Below are 22,757 nucleotides of genomic sequence, written 5' to 3'. Positions count from 1 at the left end.
ACCTTTATACCCCTGTACCACCCCTCAAGGCCTCTCCCCACCCCACTCTCACCCACCAACCCCTGTAGTATGCCATCCACTTACCTCTACCCCCACCCCCCTCCACCTAGAGTATTATATGTCATTATTACTATTCATACTATTCATGTTGCGTGTTTTCATTCAATACCAGATTATTGTTTGTGTAATTGCATACACCGACACACAAAACATAAAATGTGTATTTTTTCATGTTTTTTAAAATGAATTTCCATGTTTTTTGCATGTTTTTTTTTGGGGGAAAAGCATGTTAACAGCACAAATATGTACCTGCCAAAGGTTTTTTGCATATGCTTATCCTTTTGATGTATTTCTTTGTACTCTTTGTTTGTGATAGGTGGGGGCACTCACCATCCACTCACTCGATGTAGTGCTACTCTCGGGTGTCTGCCCTTTCCTCTCCATCCTTCTTTCCTTCCATTCTTTTCTGTCTTTCTTTCCTTCATTCTTTCCTTGTCCTTCCGCCTATGGGTGACTTTACACTCCCTCTTCTGTCTTTCTTTCCTTCATTCTTTCCACTTCCGTCAGCCTGTGGGTGACGCTACACTGAGTGACAAGCCAAATGGTTTCCTGTGCACTAGGAAACCATTTACTACGCTGGGTGGTAACCATATAACCAAATTTTGGCGCCTGGTGGTTTAGTGGGTAATTATTGCGCTCCAATTGGATTGAGCCGGTGAAGGTTTATATCCAAGGGATGGTTGGGGTTGATTGCTCATGTAATGCCACTCAGGGATGAGTGAGGCTGGTCATTCTCATCTTAAATGTCAGGACCAACTGCCTAGCCCCGGGCTCCTACGCTCCTCATGGGGCAATGTAGGATTGGATGATGGATGGATGGATGGATGTTTATCAAAGCGTATGATGTCACTCTCTCTGTGGTGTAGAGTTTCAGCTGTGTCTCGGGCAATCTCAGCTGTGATTAGCACCCAGGTAATTATCTCCCTTGACCTCGCGACCCTTCCACTGCGTGTCAAAAGTTTGACAGCCTGTCTCAAGCTTTTCCTGTTAGGTTTGTCATATTTTGCTGTATTTTTTATGTTCAAGTCTATTGGAATACTTTTCCCACTATTGCCTTGCCAATTCAAGAAAATTTTATTTATTTTCAGCGTCCGAATTGCCCCGCTATCGCTTGTGTGGGAGTGGGAAGTAATGTATTTTGCTGTTACTGTGGCTCACCTCAGAGCTAATCCTCTCATAAGCTGACAATTTGACCTATGCATTATCCTTCTTCTTGTTTGTTTTATTACCCCATCCATGTACAGATTGAACAACCGTGTCATGTCTCCATGGTTGTTCAATCTGTACATGGATGGGGTAATAAAAGAGGTACAAGGTAGGGTAGTGGATGTTGGAGTGGCCCTGGTGAGAGAGGATAGTGTTTGGAAACTCCCTGTACTGTTGTTTGCAGATGATACTGTGTTGTTGAGTGAAGACGAAGGGGAGCTGCAAGGCTTGGTGGATGAGTTTGAGAGAGTGTGTAAGAAACAGAATCTAAAGGTGAATGTAGGGAAGAGTAAAGTGATGGTCTTTGAGAGAGGTGAAGTTAGTGAATGTACAGCGAGGTTGGATGGTGAGGAATTGGAAAATGTGAGTACGTTTAAGTACTTGGGTAGTGTGATGAGTAAGGATGGAGGTTTGGAGGGTGAAGTGCTTGAAAGGGTACAGCAGGGAAGAAAGGTTGCTGGTTCTTTGAAAGCAGTGATAAGAAACAGGGAAGTGAGCATGGAAGTGAAAAAGTTACTACATGACAGTGTTGTGATACCAACTCTAACGTACGGAAGTGAAGCTTGGACATTGTTGGAAGGACACAAGTCAAGAGTGAGAGCAGTGGAAATGAGTTATTTAAGAGGAGCCTGTGGAGTCACATGGAGAGACAGGCTGACGAATGAGGATATAAAGGAGCGTTGTGGTGTGGACGTGGATGTGATAGGAAGCGTTATGAGGAACACACTGAGGTGGTTTGGCCATGTGGAGAGGATGGAGAGTGAAAGACTGACAAAGAGAGTGTATGTGAGTGAGGTGGAGGGGGGAAGAGGGAGGGGGAGGCCGAGGATGAGATGGAGGGATGGGGTGGAGAGGTATATGAGAGAGGGAGGTGTGAGTTGGGAGCAGGGCAGTGAAATGGCGGGGGACAGGGCGACTTGGAGGCAATTTGTTTGTGGCCACCCCAAACGGGATTGAGGCGTCTGGCAATAGATAGATAGATAGATAGATTATCCTTCTTCTTCTTTTTTTTTTTTTTTCCGTTTCTACGTTACCCACTTCGTTATTTGACATATGTATAGTGTATATATATATATGCTGTGGTAGGTGGTTGCGACCATCATCCACTCACTTGATGCAGTGCTGCCTACTTCTTCCTTAGCCTTTATCATTCTTTTTCTGTGCCTGCCCTCTTCTCTTCCTATTTCTCCCATCTTTCCTGTCACTTCTTATTGCTTTTCTTTCCATTACAGGTGGCTTTACATTAAGTGGCAAGCCATATGGTTTCCTGTAAGCCAAGAAACCATTCACAACGCTGGGTGGTAACCATATAACCAAACCATACGTGCTCCCTACGTGTCAACAAGTGGTTGGTGGAGGGTTAGTGCCCCTCTCTGTAAAACAAATAACTCAAAGTCAAATGGCCATTATTTTTGGGATTATGGCATCTTGCAATATATATATATATATATATATATATATATATATATATAAATGCTTTTCTTTGCAATATTGTTGCATTTGCTATATTTTATATATATTTTTTTATTTTTTTTTTTTATGCGAGGAAGAAGGAACCAAAGGCCATGAGCCCGCAGTAACAGTTCCCTCCAAGAGAAAAACAAAATACAATAGAGAGCCAAATTCAAGATCCGATCATTTTGAGATGCCTGGACACACTGCGTTTGAAAGACTGGAGATCATAGGCAGGAGGAAATACAGACAGAGGGAGACAGTTCCAGAGCTGACCTGTTGCATGAATGAAAGACTGGGAGTAACGGTTAACTCTTGCATTAGAGAGTTGGACAGAAAAGGGATGAGAGTTTGCTGCCAGACGGGTGCTACGCGCCCGTCGTAGAGGTGGAGGAATGCAAGCAGACAGTTCAGAGGAGCAGTGACCATTAAAGTAGCGATAGAAAAGAGATAAAGATGCAACAGTGCGGCGAAGAGACAGAGGTTGAAGGGAGTCAGTAAGAGGAGGAGAGTTAATGAGACGAAAAGCCTTTGACTCCACCCTATTGAGAAGAGCTGTATGTGGGGAGCCTCCCCACACATGAGAGTTGTACTCCACACAGGGGCGGATAAAACCCCTGTATAGAGTCAACAATTGTGCAGGGGTAAAGAAAGAGCGGAGTCGGCTTAGCACACCCAATCTCTTGGAAGCAGATTTTACAAGAGATGCAATATGATCTTTCCAAGATAAGTCCCGAGTAAATGAAACCCCAAGCATGTTCAAGGATGATGCAGGATTAATCTGAATATTATTAAACATTAGTGGGTATACCTGTGGAAGATTTTGTCGGGTTGATAGGTGTAAGAACTGAGTCTTAGAAGCATTAAAGACAACCATATTATTTTTACCCCAGTCAGAGATATGAGCCAAGTCAGACATTAGGTGTGCCATAGCCTCATCCCTTGTTTCTTGAAGTAACTGTTGAGATGGGCGTTGCGGGAACCGAATGGAAAGGTGAAGGGTGGAGTCATCAGCGTATGAGTGGATAGAGTTAGATGTACAGCTTAGAAGATCATTGATGAATAAAAGGAAGAGAGTTGGTGATAGGACAGAGCCCTGAGGAACACCACTGTTGATAGATCTAGGAGAAGAACGATGGCCGTCTACGACAGCAGCTATAGAACGACCAGAAAGGAAGCTAGTGATGAAGGTACAGATAGAAGGATAGAAACCGTAGGAGGGCAGTTTGGAAATTAAAGATTTATGCCAGACTCGATCGAAAGCCTTTGAGATGTCAAGTGCAATGGCAAAGCTTTCGCCAAAGTCCCGAAAGGAGGATGACCAGGAGTCTGAAAGGTAGGTGAGAAGATCGCCAGTGGAGCGTCCCTGACGGAATCCATACTGACGATCGGAAAGAAGGTTGTGATAGGAAAGATGCCTTAAAATTTTTTTATTAAGAATTGACTCGAAAACTTTTGAAATACAGGACGTTAAAGCAATTGGACGATAGTTGGAGGGTTGGGAGTGGTCACCCTTCTTTGGGACTGGCTGAATGAAAACAAACTTCCAGCAAGAAGGAAAGGTACAAGTTGACAGACAAAGGCGAAATAGTTTGCCTAGGCAGGGTGTAAGCACAGAAGCACAGTTTTTGAGAACAACAGGAGGGACCCCATCAGGCCCATATGCCTTGTTAGTACTGAGGCCAGTAATGGCAGAAAATACATCAACTGAAGAAATTTTAATGTCAGCCATGAGGAAGTCAGAGGGGGGAAGTGATGGAGGAACAGCACCGGAATCGTCTAAGGTGGAATTGGAGGAGAAAGTCTGTGCAAAGAGATCTGCTTTATCAGTAGAGATCAGTAGAGATCTGCTTTATCAGTAGAAGAAATAGCCATGTGGCCATAGTATATGGCCTGCACCAATATTGCTGGCTATTTTTAGTCTGACCCTGGTGTCCCAGTATTTCACAATAATGGCTTGCATGCTAAATTGCTGTTGTTTTCATGTCCTTTACAGTGAGTGAGGAATACTGACATAATTATTTTGCATGCTATTGTTAAAAAAAAACACTGAGCTGGAAACTTCTGAAGGGTGGGGTAGGAGGGAGGGGAGAAAGAGAGGGGGGGGGGTGATGGGAGTGGGTAAGGAAGGTCATGGGAGGGGAGGAATGAGGGAGGGAAGGGTGGGAACACACAGAAAACTGGAGTCGCCCCTCTTGGAATGGTAACTTTTTTCAACTTTGATGGGCTATAGCTCATGAACCAAGTCTAAAATGCTCTGGTTTGTGGCATAAGGTGTGTAAATTCAAGCTCTAAACCTTGGGCATAAAACTTTTTACTTCTGTATGAGTTGAAAAATTGGCTCCATATACAGGTTTTCAGGGAAGTTCAGGAAGACGGTGGCTCAATTGGTAGAGAGTTGGCCTGCAGTCGTAATGGATCCGGGTTCAAATCCCGCTGGGGCAGGGAACAGTTTAAGGATTTGGATTTCATAAATATCAGACTTTACTGATCTACCAGAAGACCCGCCGACGTGTCGTAAAAACACCCCCGCCAATACCAATACACCAGCCCTGTATGAGACAACCCTAGCATGTATTCAGTACGGAAGGTGGGTATTAGCGCCAAAGTGGTGACATGCAGAGATGTACGGTACATAGGAGGACTACTGGGCCTTGAAACCAGGCTGTGAAGCCTATGCCCAGACTTGGTCACATAAAAAAATAATCGTTTTCGTTTTTGTTTTTAAAGGCTCCAACATGCTTGCACGTGTCGGCCTTTGTCACCTAATGGCGGCTCTCCACGCTGCACGATCCATTGCAGCCTCCCTGTTCAGTCCCTTAACCCTGAGGTCACACTTAATGACCTCGTCCCATGTCTTTCTCGGTCTACCCCTCATAACCCCACCCCCAATATTAACACTTCTCACCCTCCTCACCCAACTACCATCCCCCATCCTCTCCACATGTCCAAACCATCTCAATCTACCTCTCCTCATCACAACACCAATACATTCCAGTTCCATCCTACCTCTCAACTCTTCCATCGTAAACCCAGCCCCTCCAGGCCTTGGACGCAGGGACGCACTGCACATCCACCTAATCATTGTCATTTCTGTATGTCTGAGCCGGCGAATATCCTCCTCCTTCACTGCCCAGGTCTCACTACCATACAGCATTACACTCCTAACACACGCTGCATACAAAGACCCCTTAGCACGTAGGGAGAGTCCTCTCAATGTCAGGAGAGGCAAGAGCTCCCTGAACTTCTTCCAACCACTTCTCACCCTAGCCACAGAGCTAGCTCCAGCCCCACCTCCAGCACACAGCATGTCTCCCACATAACAAAACTCTTCCACACACCCAAGAGATTCACCAGCAAGTTCAATCCTTTCACGTCTGATAATCTCCACCTGCTCACCCCGACACACCATACACATAAAATCAGCATTATCTCGCTGTCAAACTGCGCATCCTGGGGGGGGGGGGGGGAACTCCACAACACTCCCAGGTGACTTTTATAAGTACCACAATCAGACTCCTTTCAGCATCCTCTTAAGTCTATCTAAACCAAAAGCATTTCTGTGCCTCTCATATTTAAAAAAAAAAAAAAAAGTTAAATAATTTCACTTGAAATTGCTTTCAGTCACTCTTTACTATGCCCACCCAGCTATTCATTTGCTAGATGGTACTTTGGTTCCATATACGATACCCATCACTGGCAAGGAGAAAACACAGACCTATCTGTTATATATCCGAAATAGAATATGATTAACTAAACAGTTCCAAAATGTCATCATGTTCTTGAAATGTGTACAGTATTTAAATATGAGTACTTTATCTATGCAGATGCTACAATGGTTTCTGGACTTAAAAAGGATTTTGAATTGAAATAAAGCCTACTTTTTTAAGTCTTCCTAATAAATACTACTACTAAACTACCTGGAATTCCATCAACGCCGGGATTCCCTGGGAAACCTGGTGCACCAATGCTGCCTGGGTCTCCAGGAGCTCCAGGAATACCATCAATACTGTCTCCTGGTATACCCCTTTGGCCTGGGGGTCCTGGAGATCCTCTCGACCCTGGGACACCATCACGTCCTGGTAAACCATTATCACCAGGAGGACCCTGTGACAGCAACCAAATGTTATCATCTTTGATCATTTCACAGATTTCTTATTGAGTAAGAAATACTTTGTAATAGTCCAGATTTTACAAACAGATATGGTTAGTGTGTGGGAAGCTTTTACACTGTATGCACGTTATGACTTAAACAATACTATTCATAAAAATTAAGCTTATCCATCAGCATATGCAAACTCTCATTAAGGTGTTATATTCACAAAATATGATGTCTCAGTTTCAGAATGCATATCCAAAAATGCATTTTTTTCTCTGTTAGGTCATGAAGTCACTTTAGAGAAAATTTCATCAGCTATCACTAACATTTCTACATGGCAATCAATTAAGAACAGAGATGCTCTTACTCCAATAAGAAAAACATTACTCTGCTATTTTAAGTACACAAATATTAAATAATCAAAGACTAAGAGCCTGGAAAACTTCTCTTCCAGAAGAAATTTACAAAAATAAAGCCAAATTCATGAATCATTCTCATAAAGGAGGGGGCACTCACACACTGGATATAATTGTACATACTGCTTTTATGAAAGGGACAAAAACAAAAGAGATACACTGTATATACAGTAATGCTTTCAAGGAGGTGGCAAAACACAACAGATACACTGTACATACTGTTTTCATAGAGAGAGGCAAAAACACAAGTGATATACAGTACTGAATATATTTTTTTAAATTCAGATAATCTGTTCAGCATTCAGTACAGTACAAGCCCGATAACTAAGGAGACTTACGTCACTGAGGTCTAAAAACTAAGTAAAATATGGCAAGTAAACATGAAAAGATGTATAACTGACCAACATGGTGCAGGGACCCCTGTAGGGAAGAGTTTCAGAGGCTATGTAGTACACTGCAACACATGACAATAAGAGTTGCACATAAAAACACAATATCATAATTACATGCACCTATCACTATGCACCAGCTAAAAATTGTGAACTGATATAATGACATCATGATCACCCTGACCAATTTTCTAAACCTAATGACAGGGTGAAGTAGGGTCCAAGCAAGGTCAGGGAAAGCAGGGTGGAGGGAGAACCAGAGAGAAAGAGAGGGAGAGAGAAAGAAGACTGACCGGCACAGAGAAGCACCTCTCGCCCTTCTGTCCTGGTCGTCCTGTTGCACCTCGCTCTCCTGGCAATCCTGGTGGCCCCTGGGGTCCTGGTCCACCTGAAAATAAACACAAGCAGAGTTGAACCTAGAAGGAACAATCCACTCTCCACATGTTAGAAGTTTTGAGCAGCTGGAGCAATTTGGCCTTTTTCTCAAGACAGGTAAACCCTTCAAGATTAAACTAAATCACTCCTAATGTGTGTGTGTGTGTGTGTGTGTGTGTGTGTGTGTGTGTGTGTGTGTGTGTGTGTGTGTGTGTGTGTGTGTGTGTGTGTGTGTGTGTGTGTGTGTGTGTGTGTGTGTGTGTGTGTGTGTGTGTGTGTGTGTGTGTGTGTGTGTGTGTGTGTGTGTGTGTGTGTGTGTGTGTGTGTGTGTGTGTGTGTGTGTGTGTGTGTGTGTGTGTGTGTGTGTGTGTGTGTGTGTGTGTGTGTGTGTGTGTGTGTGTGTGTGTGTGTGTGTGTGTGTGTGTGTGTGTGTGTGTGTGTGTGTGTGTGTGTGTGTGTGTGTGTGTGTGTGTGTGTGTGTGGGTGTGTGTGTGTGTGTGTGTGTGTGTGTGTGTGTGTGTGTGTGTGTGTGTGTGTGTGTGTGTGTGTGTGTGTGTGTGTGTGTGTGTGTGTGTGTGTGTGTGTGTGTGTGTGTGTGTGTGTGTGTTTTCACCCACATTCTGTAGTACAGTACTGTCCATAAAATTTCACATAATGAAGTAAATGAAATTCACTGGCAAGTGTTACAGTATTCAAGGTGCTGTACAAGACAATACTTTACCTAATATTTCACCTCTCCCACCTCATGAATTCCTCTGCTGGATAAAATTCCTACACAAAGTGAAGCTTAATATACTTCTCTGTTATTTCACCTCTCCCACCTCATGAATTCCTCTGCTAGATAAAATTCCTACACAAAGTGAAGCTTAATATATTTCTCTGCTAAAAAACAATGATCTTTGATATGATGTGGCAGGAAGGAATGTAAGAGACATGCCTTAAATGTGAATTAGATGCACTGGAATACATTACTGTAAATCCTCTTTGTACAGTATGTCAGTTATGTGTTCTGGAATATCACAACACTTTCCATACAACTGGTATTGCAGGTTATGGAAACTATCAGCTTCATGGGCAGCAATGTATACTTTAACAGGCAATTTTCTCTATTTTACATATCAATTAATGGCAAAATGAATGTAAAACGACATAACACGGAATTCCTGTAGTAGACACTCTGTTGGCCTTAATTATACACCAGGGACTGTTTTCTCCACAGTTAAGGAGGCTTCCTATCACCTTTACCTTACTAGCTTATTTCTGTTTATGGTGTGCTCATATCGTCTTCCATGTTATTTATACAAAATGAGTATGGAATATCAAGATTCAGATACCATATAAGAATGTTATATCCAAAATAATCACTAAGGAAAGGTGCTAGAAAGCCTTAAAAGTCCACCAGAATACAACCCTACAAACTCACCTGATCGTCCTGATTCACCTTTGGCTCCCTTCAGACCAACTGGTCCTTCCCTGCCAGGGTTACCAGGCTGCCCAGGACCTCCTGGCACACCTGGAGGCCCCCGTCCCCCCGGAATCCCATCAATTCCATCTTTACCTCTCGGACCCGGCAGACCTCGCAGCCCAGGTGGTCCAGGGGGCCCTTCTGGACCTCCCTGTAGGAGACAAGCACTGTAACTTCACATATTCTGCTCTTATCTTTCAATACCTTCATCATTATAATCACAACCTTTTCCCAACTAAGGATGGGGTGAGGCAGGATCCAGACAGCAAAAAAAACACCTGATACATTGGGAACTAGCAAGAGAGTCTATCCAATTATATGTACCACATTCTCATTCACTCACTATTTACACCCCTGGAATCCTGACTTCACCTTTTTGCACTTCACATTGCCCATTGGCTAGTCAATGTTTCATGTGCTCAAGCTGTAACATAACATATGCTCTTATCTTTCATGTAATCAACTGTTATTTCACATCCTCTGCTTTTATCATTCATATACAATATTCAATTGTAACTTCACATCTTCTGCTCTTGCCAGTCAGTGCATAGTAACCAATTGTAATTTCACATCTTCTACTTCTATCTTTCATGTAATCAATTGTAACTTCACATCTTTTTCTAATCTATCATGTACAGTAATTTATTATAGCTTTATATTTGCTATATTTCGTGTAATCAACTGTAACTTTACATTTGCTGCTATCTTTCATGTGCAGTAACCAATATTAAGTTCACATCTTCTGCTGCTATCTTTCATGTGCAGTAACCAATATTAACTTCACATCTTCTGTTGCTATCTTTCATGTGCAGTAACCAATATTAACTTCACATCTTCTGCTGCCATCTTTCATGTGCAGTAACCAATATTAACATTACATATTCTGCTGCTATCTTTCATGTGCAGTAACCAATATTAACTTCACATTTTCTGCTGCCATCTTTCATGTGAAGTAACCAATATTAACTTCACATCTTCTGCTGCTACCTTTCATGTGCAGTAACCAATATTAACTTCACATTTTCTGCTGCCATCTTTCATGTGAAGTAACCAATATTAACTTCACATCTTCTGCTGCTACCTTTCATGTGCAGTAACCAATATTAACTTCACATCTTCTGCTGCTATTAGTAACCAATTTAACTTCACATCTTCTGCTGCTGTCTTTCATGTGCAGAACTTAACATCTTCTGCTGCTACCTGTCATGTGCAGTAACCAATATTAACTTCACATCTTCTGCTGCTATCTTTCACGTGCAGTAATTAATATTAACTACACGCTGCTATCTTTCATGTAATCAACTGCATCTTCACATCTTCTATGTAATCTTTTATATAATTAATGACAGAATCACAAAAGGTAAAATCTGCTTGCCCTGTGTATGCTGAAACTACATCATTCCCTATTTAAGATCTAATCTAATAAAATAAATAAATACATAAATAAGAAAAAATATAATAAAATATCTAACACTTGTTACACAGGGAATGTCTCAGAGAATCAGACACTAACAGTTTCTCTTTGAGCTCAGGAGAAAATGGGAGACCATCTTAATCACTAATCAAAACCAAGTAAACATATGCAACAATCACCTCTTCCCAAATATGGCTGAATCTATTCCCAGCAGTTTCTACGGCACTATATAAAGTTAACTTTTCATTTATCTTCTCAAGAATGTATTATGCATGATGTTCAGAATGCCATCATCAATAAAATGTTGTGTACAGTATTACAGTAGTCTATCTATCTATAGCCCGACGCCCTAATCCAGCAAAGGGTGGCCGCAGACAAAACGCCTCCAAGTCACTCTGTCACCCACCATTTGACTACCCTCCCCCCAACTCACTCCCCTCTCCCTCATATACCTCTCAACTCCATCCCTCCACCTCATCCTTGGTCTACCCCTCCCTCTCCCTCCCTCCACCTCACCTACATACACCTTCTTAGTCAGTAATTCATTCTCCATTCTCTCCACATGCCCAAACCACCTCAGTGTATTTCTCCTAATCTTCTCAACCACATCCACATTCACCCCACAACGTTCCTTCACTTCTTCATTCGTCAACCTGTCCCTCCATGTCACTCCACATGCTCCTCTCAAGTAACTCATTTCCACTGCTCTCACTCCTGACTTGTTCCCCTTTTGCAAGGTCCACGTCTCGCTTCCATACATCAGGGTAGGGGTCACAATACTATCATGCAGTGACTTCGTAACTTCCATACTCACCTCCCTATTTCTCATCACTGCTTTCAGTGAACCAACAACCTTCCTTCCCTGCTGTACCCTTTCATGCACTTCATCCCCCAAAGTTCCATCCTTACTCATCACACTACCCAAGTACTTGAATGTACTCACATTTTCCATATCCTCACCATCCAACCTCACTGTACATTCTGTAACTTCATTCCTCTCAAACACTATAACTTTACTTTAGTTTACATTAACTTTCAGCTACCTCCTCCTACACACTGTCCAAAATTCATTCACCAAACCTTGCAACTCCCATCCATCTTCACTCGACAATACTGTATCATCACCAAACAGCAAAACTGGAATCTTCCAAATCTCACCCTCATTCATTAGAGCCACCCCCACATCCACTGCCCTACCTTGCACCTCCTTTACAACCCCATCCATGTATATATTAAACAGCCATGGAGACATCACACAACCCTGTTTCAGTCCTACACTGAGATCAAAGAACTCACTCAGCTCACCATCTACTCGCACCATAGCCCTAGCTCCTTTGTACATACTCTTCACAGCACTCAACAATTTCCCCTCCACTCCATATATTCTTAATACCTTCCACATACCTTGCCTATCTAGTCTGTCATAAGCTTTCTCCAAGTCCATGAAGGCAGCATACACTTTCCCTTCTCTAGATACTTCTCCACTAAACATCTTAGAACAAATATCTGATCTACACATCCTTTTCCCTTCCTAAATCCCCCTTGTTCTTCTCCAACTAGCTCCTCTCTCATATGCCTAACCCTATCAATGAGTATTCTACCATATATTTTTCCAGTCACACTAAGAAGGCAAATACCCCTATGGTTACCACAAACTTCTCTCTCCCCTTTTCCTTTGTATAAAGGAACAATTATACCTGATTTCCAGTCCTCTGGAACCCTTCCCTCTTCCCAAGCCAATCTACACTACTTCCATATCCACTCCACAACAACCTCACCCCCATACCTCAGCATTTCACCACACACTCAGTCAATTCCTGGGGGCCCTTCCCAACTTGATCTTCTTCACTGCTTTATTACAGTAGTACTGTACATTATTTTCAATGTTAAGTGACAATTTATAATAAAAATTGATGTCTAGTGTTCAGTTAGACTCCATGGAGATGAAAGAAAATAAGTGCATCCATCTATCCATCACCCAGTCTACCTAGATATTTCCTGTATGTTGTACAAGATGACAACACGTGGCAAGAGCAGAAATATGTGGAAGCAGGATGTGGCAACCCCAGTGCCTGACACTTACGATGCAAGGAGCCTTGTAAATATATACTTGTACACCCGCACAAAAATTATTAGGCACTCTTACAGCACGTATCATTCTGAAATATGGACGAAGCATTGTGATATATGAGGTGTAAGTATAAGTGTAAATATTATCATTGGTAATTATTACATCTCAAAATTGAAAAAAGATTCACTTACTGGGTGGTATATGTTTTGAGGCACCACATTTTTTAGACTCATTTGTGTCTGTGGAAGTTGCTCATTATCACAACCATCGTACCCAAAGGTGCTGAAAAATTTTGGTGCAGGTGTACATCCAACGCCCTTCTTGAATTGTGTGAGCTGAGTTTTCATACCTCTTGTACACTGCTATACAGTATAAGCCCCACCACTACCTCAATATCATATACTGTATATATAAACAACTAAATAACAACATGTACAGCAACTACATATACAGTACTTTTGTAGATGTCCAAGTTATATGTTTCTGTGCATTCAACAAGGCATAAAATTTAAATGATCATGAAAGGGTGAAACTCAGGGCTGGCATATAGCTGGGTCAGTGAGTGATCAATAATAATGATGTTATCCTGTCATACACATACAGGTAACCTGTACTGGAATGAATAAATAAGCTACAACTCTGCACTGCTGGGTAGCAGAAGTCACATCCTTCCCCTCCTCCTCCTGCTCCTCCACTGTCCATGTCTCCTCTGCTCACATGGCAAACTTATACTGTACAAATCTAACAGGTATCTATTTCTGGATCCACTATCATTATCCACTGCAGTGACAGATGTCCTTCTTCAGCTGAATAAATATTCTACAATTAGCCCCATATTCATGGGGCCATTGAAGATCACTTTCATAAGCATTAACTTATGGGAACAAATCTGCAGGACAGGAAGACATAAATACTGCCAGACTAAAGCTGTACTAACCACTGAGGGGCCTGGGGGTCCTCGATCTCCCTTAGCACCATCACGGCCAGAGTAACCAGCTTCACCTTTGTCACCCCTCAGGCCAGGCAAACCATCCAGTCCATCTGGTCCCCGGTCACCCTTGTACCCTGTAGGTCCAGGTGGGCCTGGGAAGCCTTCACGGCCCTGGGAATGAAATGCTACTGAAACACAGGAATAATTATGATGAGAGTGCATTGATATTACATCATCATCATCATTTCCCTACACCTTTTCTTCAAGCTAAGATAAAGACATGGTGGGACAACAAAAAACAGTAAACTAGCCCCAGGCTAGGCAAGTTGGTCCTGACATTTAAGATGAGAGTGACCTGCCTCACTCATCCCTGAGGGGCATTGTGTGAGAAATAATCCCCAACCATCCCTTGGATATAAACCTACACAGGCTCAATCTGATTGGAGCACCTTAATTACCCACTAAACCACCAGGTGCCATAATTTGGTTACAGTGTAATGGTCACCACCCAATGTAGTAAATCGTTTCCTGGTGTACAGGAAACCATTTGGCTTGTCACTCAGTGCAGAGTCACCCATAAACTGAAGGAAGGGGAAAGAATGGAGAAAAGAAAGAGAGGAGGAAGGCAGGAAGAGACGAAAGGGCAGTCACCTGAAAGCAGCACTACAGCGAGTGAGTGGATGGTGAGCACCCCCACCTATCACTAATAATAATAATAATAATAATAATAATAATAATAATAACAATAATAAATGGGATGGGTACAATTATGAAACTGAAAAAGGATTGCTCAAGAGTAAGATGACACCAACCATCTACTCCCTGCCTCAAAAACTCCATTATCGCCTCTGCAAATTATGCCTGCCAAGATGACTTCATAGTCCTTCCTTCTAAAGCTGTTCAGTGCCTCTAATGCTGCCTAATCTTTGTACTGCATACTCTCAACTTACTAAAATAATAACAACAAAAATATAAATCAACAGCGTCAACTAGGTATGGAGTACCGTAGAAAACTGCCATATTAAAGGGTCAAGAAGTGGTAATATGCTGAGTCTCAGAACAAGTACTGGGCAAGTTTATTTATATAAAGGTCATTCTTTAACCCTCTGCATTTGATGGTATACTTTTCATCATAATCAACCTACCACCGGGTAATTTTAATGAATGGCTATTTTCTACTGTATTAATGAACAAAATGATTAACTAAGGCCATATTAAACCTTCAGTTTGAAAAATCTTTTCTAAGATGAATAATTGCCTGGTGACAGCAAGAACAGAATGAAAAACACATCATTGGACTGAAGGTCAAGTGGCTTTGGAAATTTCAAAACACCTCAATTTATTCTGCAGACTACACCTCAATATCCTCTTGCATTTTACTGATGCAAACTCACTCCCAGCGAACTATAAACAACATATAAGAGAATGTTAAGTAATATACAAAATGCAACTGCTAACAAGGAAGTGTTTGGAAGTCTCCAATACAACCTACAATATGGTCCTCAATATGATACATTCCTCTCACCAACAATATTGTTAGCTATGAGTGGAAAACTGTTATAAGCTATTTCATATTTTGCTAAGTAGGTCAAGGAAATGAGAGCAGAAATTTCCCATATATCCGTTCTTCCTGCAAATCAAAATCTACCTGAGTTGAATGTCAGTTTGCATGTGAATCCATTAACATGCCTGTGCTGGAGAGGGACATTTTCATGCACTGGGATCAATATAACCAGGCAGAATTTATAACATCATCCCTCAAATCCCTCTCTATCCCCCAAAGTGGATGGTGGACTGCAAAAGAAGGGCAGTTTCAACCTGAAATCCATTGGGTTCATGTTTAGACGAGTCTGGGGTTGCAATATCAACTACAACAACAGCAACTCACTGGTGGTCCTGGGTATCCTGGCAGTCCCTTCTCTCCCTTGGTGCCACGTTCACCTTGGTAACCTGGCTCCCCCCGGTCACCCTTCTCACCTAGAAATCCTGGAGGTCCTGGGAATCCACGTTCTCCTTTCGGACCCTGAGAGATGAAAGTAAACACTCTGATACAAAACAAAGAAGGCAGCTATTAATCCCACTTTACACCTTTGGGATGCATGGGCCTAAGGCAAAATCTACCATAACCCAGTAGATTTAGGGACAGATAATTAACTTATTTCCCCAGATCGCATTTTACATGACCAAAAAGCCTCCAGTCACCTTTTTGAGATTGAACCTATACAGTAGATGAATGTCACTCCAAGTGAGGCTTTTGTGTACAGTATAGTATACAGGTAGTGTATAATTATTCAGGACTACAATACTGCAGTGCAGCTATCGAATGCAATCTAATGAAAATGGTAGCTATGGTCTGACATAAAAATTAGCATCACATCAACACAAGACTGCAAAGTAATAAAATTACACTGAATTATGATTATAATTAATGGGCAATTGAAGCACTTAAAATACAACTATTTTTTTTGTCTTGCCTAAAACTCTTTTTCTACAGTAAAGTTGTTGCAGTATTACCAAAGGCATAGAAAAGATGACTATTTTACAATCTAATTTAGGATACCAAATGTTCTGTTGCAGTAGCCACACATTATATCCTCTTCCACTGGATTCAACCATTAATCAGCATCAATTTAAGTTGTTACAACAATTTGACAAAATTGATTCTCACAAATCAATAGCCATTCCATTAAGCAAGATATTCAGGATTTCCTTCATCTAATCACATTATCTGGCATGAGTAAGAGTAAAATCATCACAGGCAAAGTCATATGGATTTTCCATAAGTAAATTCATTTAATCATTTAGCACACATTTTTCTTTGTACAGGTGCAGTTCTGCAGTTGCAGTGATTTGCAGACATATTATAAGTTTTTATCTACAGTACTGAACCTTTGAAATAACATATGAGGCAAAATACAGGTACAGTAATACCTGTACACATATTTGTTGTGTATACTAACATACTAACCCTGGTAATGATTGAGGAGCAGTTGGCTATAAGTTCACCATCACTACAAATTGTGGGTTCTCCTTTCTGTCCCTTGTTACCTTTGGGACCTTGCGCACCCTCGAACCTCAATCCCATCGCACCCTTGTCTCCCTTAGATCCAGGATATCCTCTCTCACCCTGTAGATGCAACATTCACTACACTGAAAATGAGTGGTTAGTACAATGCTAAAAGAGAATAAACACTGAAATAAACTACGTCATACAGTATGGTAAAAAAGAAATCATTCTGAATTCCTTCCACTAAAATATAACAGAATGAGACTTTAAAAGGCTAAAATGCTCTTGCATCACTAAGTCACAAGAATTAGGCCTTAACTATTCCAGCATTACAGCTGACATGTGGCAGATCAAATTCAAGCAACAAAACATCTGTTGAATATAGGAGTATATGTCACAAAGAAACGAAGAAAGGCGAATCAACGATAGTTAACCTATTATTTTTTTATGTATCCATTTCTGGGCAGAGACTTGATATCTTGAGGTCCAGCAATCTTCCTACTTACTATGTATCTTCCTATGTCAACACTTTGGCACCAGTATCCACCATTCATATTAAATACCCCCCCAAGTATATGCTAGGATTATCTCATTCAGGACTAGCTTAACAGTACCAGCTGGGGTGATTTTATGACATATTGATGGGTCTTGTGGATCATAAATAAAGTCTGTTTTAATGAAATTGAAATGATCAAGCTTCTTTGCCTCAGCCTGGGTAGTTATCCATAACCTGAAACCTCTACCACAAGATCCCTTGGTAGTATGTGAAAGCAACCATCATCCACTCATCTGATATAGTGCTTCCTACTTCTTCTTTTTAGGTGTCTGCCCTCCTCTCTTCCTATTTCTCCCATCCTTCCTATGACTTTTTATTACTCTTCTTTCCATTTCAGGTGGCTTTACACTGAGTGACAAGCCTAATGGTTTCCTGTTACCCAGAAAACCAACTGCAACATTGGGTGGTAACCATGTACCCAAATAATGGGATGATGTGGAGTCTGCTACGATGCCTCTGTTAATTGGATGGAGACACAAATGTGGGGTCCATCCGCGAGCCAAACCTTCACACTCTTCCCCGCACCTCGCTGTGGTGAGGCGCTGTTCACTGTATGGGAACACTGGTTCACTGCACAGGATGGCCCTGCCCAGTTGCTTATCTGCAGTTGATGGGTCTGCTCAGCCAGACAGACTGAGTTTACTCAACAACAACACCCACAAGATCACCTGGCATATTTTCCAATTCTGTATTCCAATACTTTGACAAGAGTAGGTGGTGCTGATTTATCTTGCAGAAATAACCTAAATCACTGAAACATCACTAACCAATTTGGACAAAACAAACACAGGTGGGCAGAACTGGTTTACTCATTACCAGACTCAGAAAACTTCTACCTCTTCATATCAAATGCTGGGCTTGTTACAAGACAGGAGTAATTAAATATGTTACTACATATGAAAAAATGTTAAGGAAGTGAACAGTACTGATGCAGTCCATTATTCTGCACTTCAGTAACTTGTAATCAGCTAAACGGGGACAGAAATTGTCATGTGATCAAAATGACTGTAGTGCTAAAACCTTACCTTCAGTCCATCTCTTCCACTGAGACCTGTTTCTCCTCTGGGTCCAGGCAATCCTGGTGGTCCCTGAGGTCCTTGTCTGCCATCACGACCAGGTTCACCCTTCTCACCTTTAGCAGTGGCACAAGGACCTATAGCTGGCTCTCCCTTGAATCCCTTCTGACCTTCAGGACCACGAAAACCTCTTGGACCTGGTGGCCCAGGGGTTCCAGGTAAGCCTGGTGCACCCTAGGAAGTCAAACCAGTCATCATATTACTGGTATCATAAGGGGATTCAAGTGCATGACACTGTAGTGCTGTACACTATATACCTCTGTAACCTGATGCATGTACTAAAAACAATGGTATACCATATATCTTTCACTTGATGTAAGCACATTATTTATTAAAAGATCCAATTGTCCAGCACTATATTGAGTTATGTTATCAACTGTATAATACACAAGGGTAAGACTATCACAGTTTACGCAGCACATATATGATTCATGCATTTGCTAAAACACTCATGTTATAGTTACATCAGTCCCATTGCAGCCATCCAAACCGGGTCTACCTGTGGGACCCGGAGGGCCTGGTATACCTGGGATCCCATTGATACCTGGGAAACCATTCAGACCCATTTTACCCTGGAAAAAAAATTATTTAATTAGACATACTCAAAGAAATATGCACTTCTAAATTCATAAAAAACTGAAAAACAAGGCACATACCATGAAGTCAGCAGGGCCAACTTGACATATGCCTGATAATGTTAATTAAAAAAAATTTAAAAACATGGGTAGTGAGAGGCAAGGCAACTCAAAATGTGATGTGTGGTGAATGGAGAGACTTTAACTGTTGAATAATAGTAACTATGGTGGAGGCATGCTAGATAAGAGTCAAAATGAACAGGAAACAGAGAGTAGAAAGGTGGAGTTGACAGTGTCAGTGGCTTGAATCATGAAATAATGGATGTGGCCAATTTCACTGGGCATTCCTTTGACAGTTTTCATACATTTATGTCTTCCTACTCCTATTTATGAATCCAAGCCATTCCAAGTATTAGGATGCAATGGAGTACTTTTGCTGACATCAGCTTTGTCTTTCCTAAAACGGATGAGAATGGGAAGTCAGCATCTTTCCCACTCCTGTGCGATATCAAGTTTCTCTCTCCTTTATGCTGTTGTTTTTGATGATGATGATGATGATGATGATAATGACAATGATGAAAATGATGAAAATAAGGATGATGATGGTAACAATCATGATCATAATGACACTGATATCAAAGATGACAATGTCAAAGATGATGACAATGAGTCAACAGTATCCCTCACCCTTCATCCATATTGATAAACTTACAACTGGTGCTTTTTCTTTTAACCTCTACAATCTTACTACCTGTGCAGTATCTTATCATCTGTCTGTAATATAAACATGGCTCACAATTACAGTATGGTAAAATTTTTTAGCTGGATGCATGGGGGGATGACAGCAGGTGTGTCTGGAATGGCTGATGAAATGATGAAAGCCTCAGCAGATATAGGAGTGAGGTTAGTCACTGACTTGGTAAATACATTTACATATGAGTATGTTTTCCCAGATGACTGGCTGAAGAGTGTAATTGTAATGTGTACAAGGGGAAGGGTGATGCCCAAGAAAGAGGAAATTACAGAGACATAAAACTTTGGGACCAGATAATGAAGGTAATGGAGAGAGTTTTAGATGGTATGATTACAGAAAGAGTGAATACTGTATTGATGAGATGCAGTTTGAATTTAAGTCAGGCAGGGAACAGTGATGCCATATTCATTGTCTGACAGCTTCAGGAAAAATATACAGGAAAGAAAAGGGGTCTGTACTTTGTTTTCGTTGATTTGGAAAAGGTCTTTGACAGAGTTCCTAGAGAGGTGGTGAAGTGGGCAACGAGAAAGCTTGGGATCAAGGAGTGGCTGGTTAGGAAGGTCATGGCTATATATGTTGGTGCTCACACCCAAGTAAGGGTGAATGGAGATTTGACTGATGAGTTTTCCGTGAATGCTGGTGTACACCAGGGGTCAGTCTTGAGCCCCTTGTTGTTTATCATGGTACTTGAAATCTTCTCACATGACTTCAGAAATGGACTGTGTTGTATGCTGATGATTTGGTGTCGATTGCAGAGAATGAAAGGGAGAGAGGAAGGCAGAGGAAGGATTTAGGAAGTGGAGAGATGATATGGTGCACAAGGGCTTAAGAGTAAATGCAGATAAAACAAAAGTAATGGTATCTAGGGCTGGTGGCAGTGCTGTCAAAGAAGAGGGAGATTGGCCATGTGTGATTTGCCACAAGGGCTTGGGAAGTTATTCCTAAGTGAGTGCATAAGAGATGCAGTGGTATTAGAGGTAGACTGCAATATAATGCTGACTTCATGTGTGTGGTGTGTTGGGGAGAGCATGTGGAGACTGTCAAGCGTGAATGGATTGATCTTGCTGGTGAGTCTCTTGAGTGTGTGGAAGAGTTTTATTTGAGAGACATGTTATGTGCTGAAGGTGGGGCTGGAGCTAGCTCTGTGGCTAGAGTGAGGGGTGGTTAGATGTTCAGGAAGCTGTTGTCTCTCCTGGCACTAGAAGAGCTCTCCCTCCGTGCTAGGGGATCTTTGTATGCAGAATGTGTTTGGAATGTAATGCTTTATGGTAGTGAGACCTGGGCAGTAAAGGAAGAGGATATGCACAAGCTCAAACGAACAGAAATGACAAAGATTAGGTGGATGTGCAGTGCATCCCTGAGTGTGAGGCCTCGGGGGTGGCTTGGTTTACAATGGAAAAACTGAGAGGTAGGATGGGACTGTGATGAGGATAGGCAGATTGAAATGGTTTGGGCTTGTGGAGAGCATTGGGGTTGGTAATGGGTGCAGAAAGTGACAAGTGTTAATGTTAGGGATAGTATTACGAAAGGTAGACCGAAAAAGATCTGGGATAAGGTCATCGAATGTGACCTCAGGGATAAAGGACTGACTAGTAAAGCTGCCAGAGATCACATAGGATAGAGCGTCCCCATTAGGTGACCAAGGCTGATGCATGCAAGCATGTTGGAGCCTTGAAAATTGAAACAAAATGAAGGTTTAAAGCAAACTGTTACTTCCCTACTGGAGATTTCTACTCACATTTAGATACAGGTACTTATATTTTTTCTTCTACCTTTATTGAGAAGATAAAACATCTTTGGCCTGACTTGGCTCTAGAAAGCATCTAGGTCAGAATGAGACTTGTACCCCCCTAGTAAAAATATATAAATATATAAATAAAACATTGCAGTAAAAGTAACAGCAGAAATGATCATCATCATCATCATCATCATCATCACCATCATCATCATCCGGACCTCCTTTCCCACCCTAGCAGCAGAAATGGTAAAAATAATAATCTATCTATCTATCTATCTATTGCCAGACGCCTCAATCCCGTTTGGGGTGGCCACAAACAAATCGCCTCCAAGTCGCCCTGTCCCCCGCCATTTCACTGCCCTGCTCCCAACTCACACCCCCCTCTCTCATATACCTCTCCACCCCATCTCTCCATCTCATCCTCGGCCTCCCCCTCCCTCTTTCCCCCTCCACCTCACTCACATACACTCTCTTCGTCAGTCTTTCACCCTCCATCCTCTCCACATGGCCAAACCACCTCAGTGTGTTCCTCAAAACGCTTCCTATCACATCCACATCAACACCACAACGCTCCTTTATAATAATAATAATAATAATAATAATAATATGTGGTAGGTGGGGGCGCTCACCATCCACTCACTCAATGCAGTACTACTCTCGGGTGTCTGCCCTTTCCTCTCCTCCATCCTTCGTTCCTTCCATCCTCTTCTGTCATTCTTTCCTTCATTCTTTTCTCATCCTTCTGCCTATGGGTGACTTTACACTCCCTCTTCTGTCTTTCTTTCCTTCATTCTTTCCTCTTCCTTCTGCCTGTGGGTGACTCCACACTGAGTGACAAGCCAAATAGATTCCTGTACACCAGGAAACCATTTACTACGCTGAGTGGTAACCATATAACCAAATTTTGGCACCTGGTGGTTTAGTAATTACCGAGCTCCAATCGGATTGAGCTGGTGAAGGTTTATATCCAAGGGATGGTTGGGGTTTACTGCTTACGTAATGCCACTCAGGGATGATTGAGGCTGGTCACTTTCATCTTAAATGTCAGGACCATCTTGCCTAGCCCCGGGCTCCTACACTCCTAATGGGGCAACGTAGGACTGGATGATGAATGAATGAATGAATGAATGAATAATAATAATAATAATAATAATAGTAATAATGTATGAAAAT

At 41.8% G+C, this 22,757-nt stretch overlaps 1 protein-coding gene across 1 annotated transcript in view; it reads right to left on the bottom strand.

The window, feature by feature from the left end:
- Col4a1 (Collagen type IV alpha 1) overlaps positions 1-22,757 on the bottom strand; it is a 70,072-nt gene that overhangs the window by 45,370 nt on the left and 1,945 nt on the right. Inside the window, exons 3-10 of the mRNA XM_080267891.1 lie at positions 18,982-19,089; positions 18,467-18,691; positions 16,847-17,005; positions 15,767-15,901; positions 13,885-14,049; positions 9,421-9,613; positions 7,916-8,010; positions 6,639-6,825 (exon numbers count right to left, since the gene is read on the bottom strand). Coding sequence (XP_080124017.1) covers positions 6,639-6,825; positions 7,916-8,010; positions 9,421-9,613; positions 13,885-14,049; positions 15,767-15,901; positions 16,847-17,005; positions 18,467-18,691; positions 18,982-19,089 — 1,267 coding nt within the window. The remainder of the gene's footprint in view (positions 1-6,638; positions 6,826-7,915; positions 8,011-9,420; positions 9,614-13,884; positions 14,050-15,766; positions 15,902-16,846; positions 17,006-18,466; positions 18,692-18,981; positions 19,090-22,757) is intronic.

This window comes from Coenobita brevimanus, chromosome 25 (genome assembly GCF_032717465.1).
Source record: "Coenobita brevimanus isolate Jiangsu-jjx chromosome 25, ASM3271746v2, whole genome shotgun sequence".
NCBI classification, from domain to species: Eukaryota; Metazoa; Arthropoda; class Malacostraca; order Decapoda; family Coenobitidae; genus Coenobita; species Coenobita brevimanus.
Note: the sequence above shows the minus strand (reverse complement) of the source record. Positions and strands in the feature narration are given on the sequence as shown.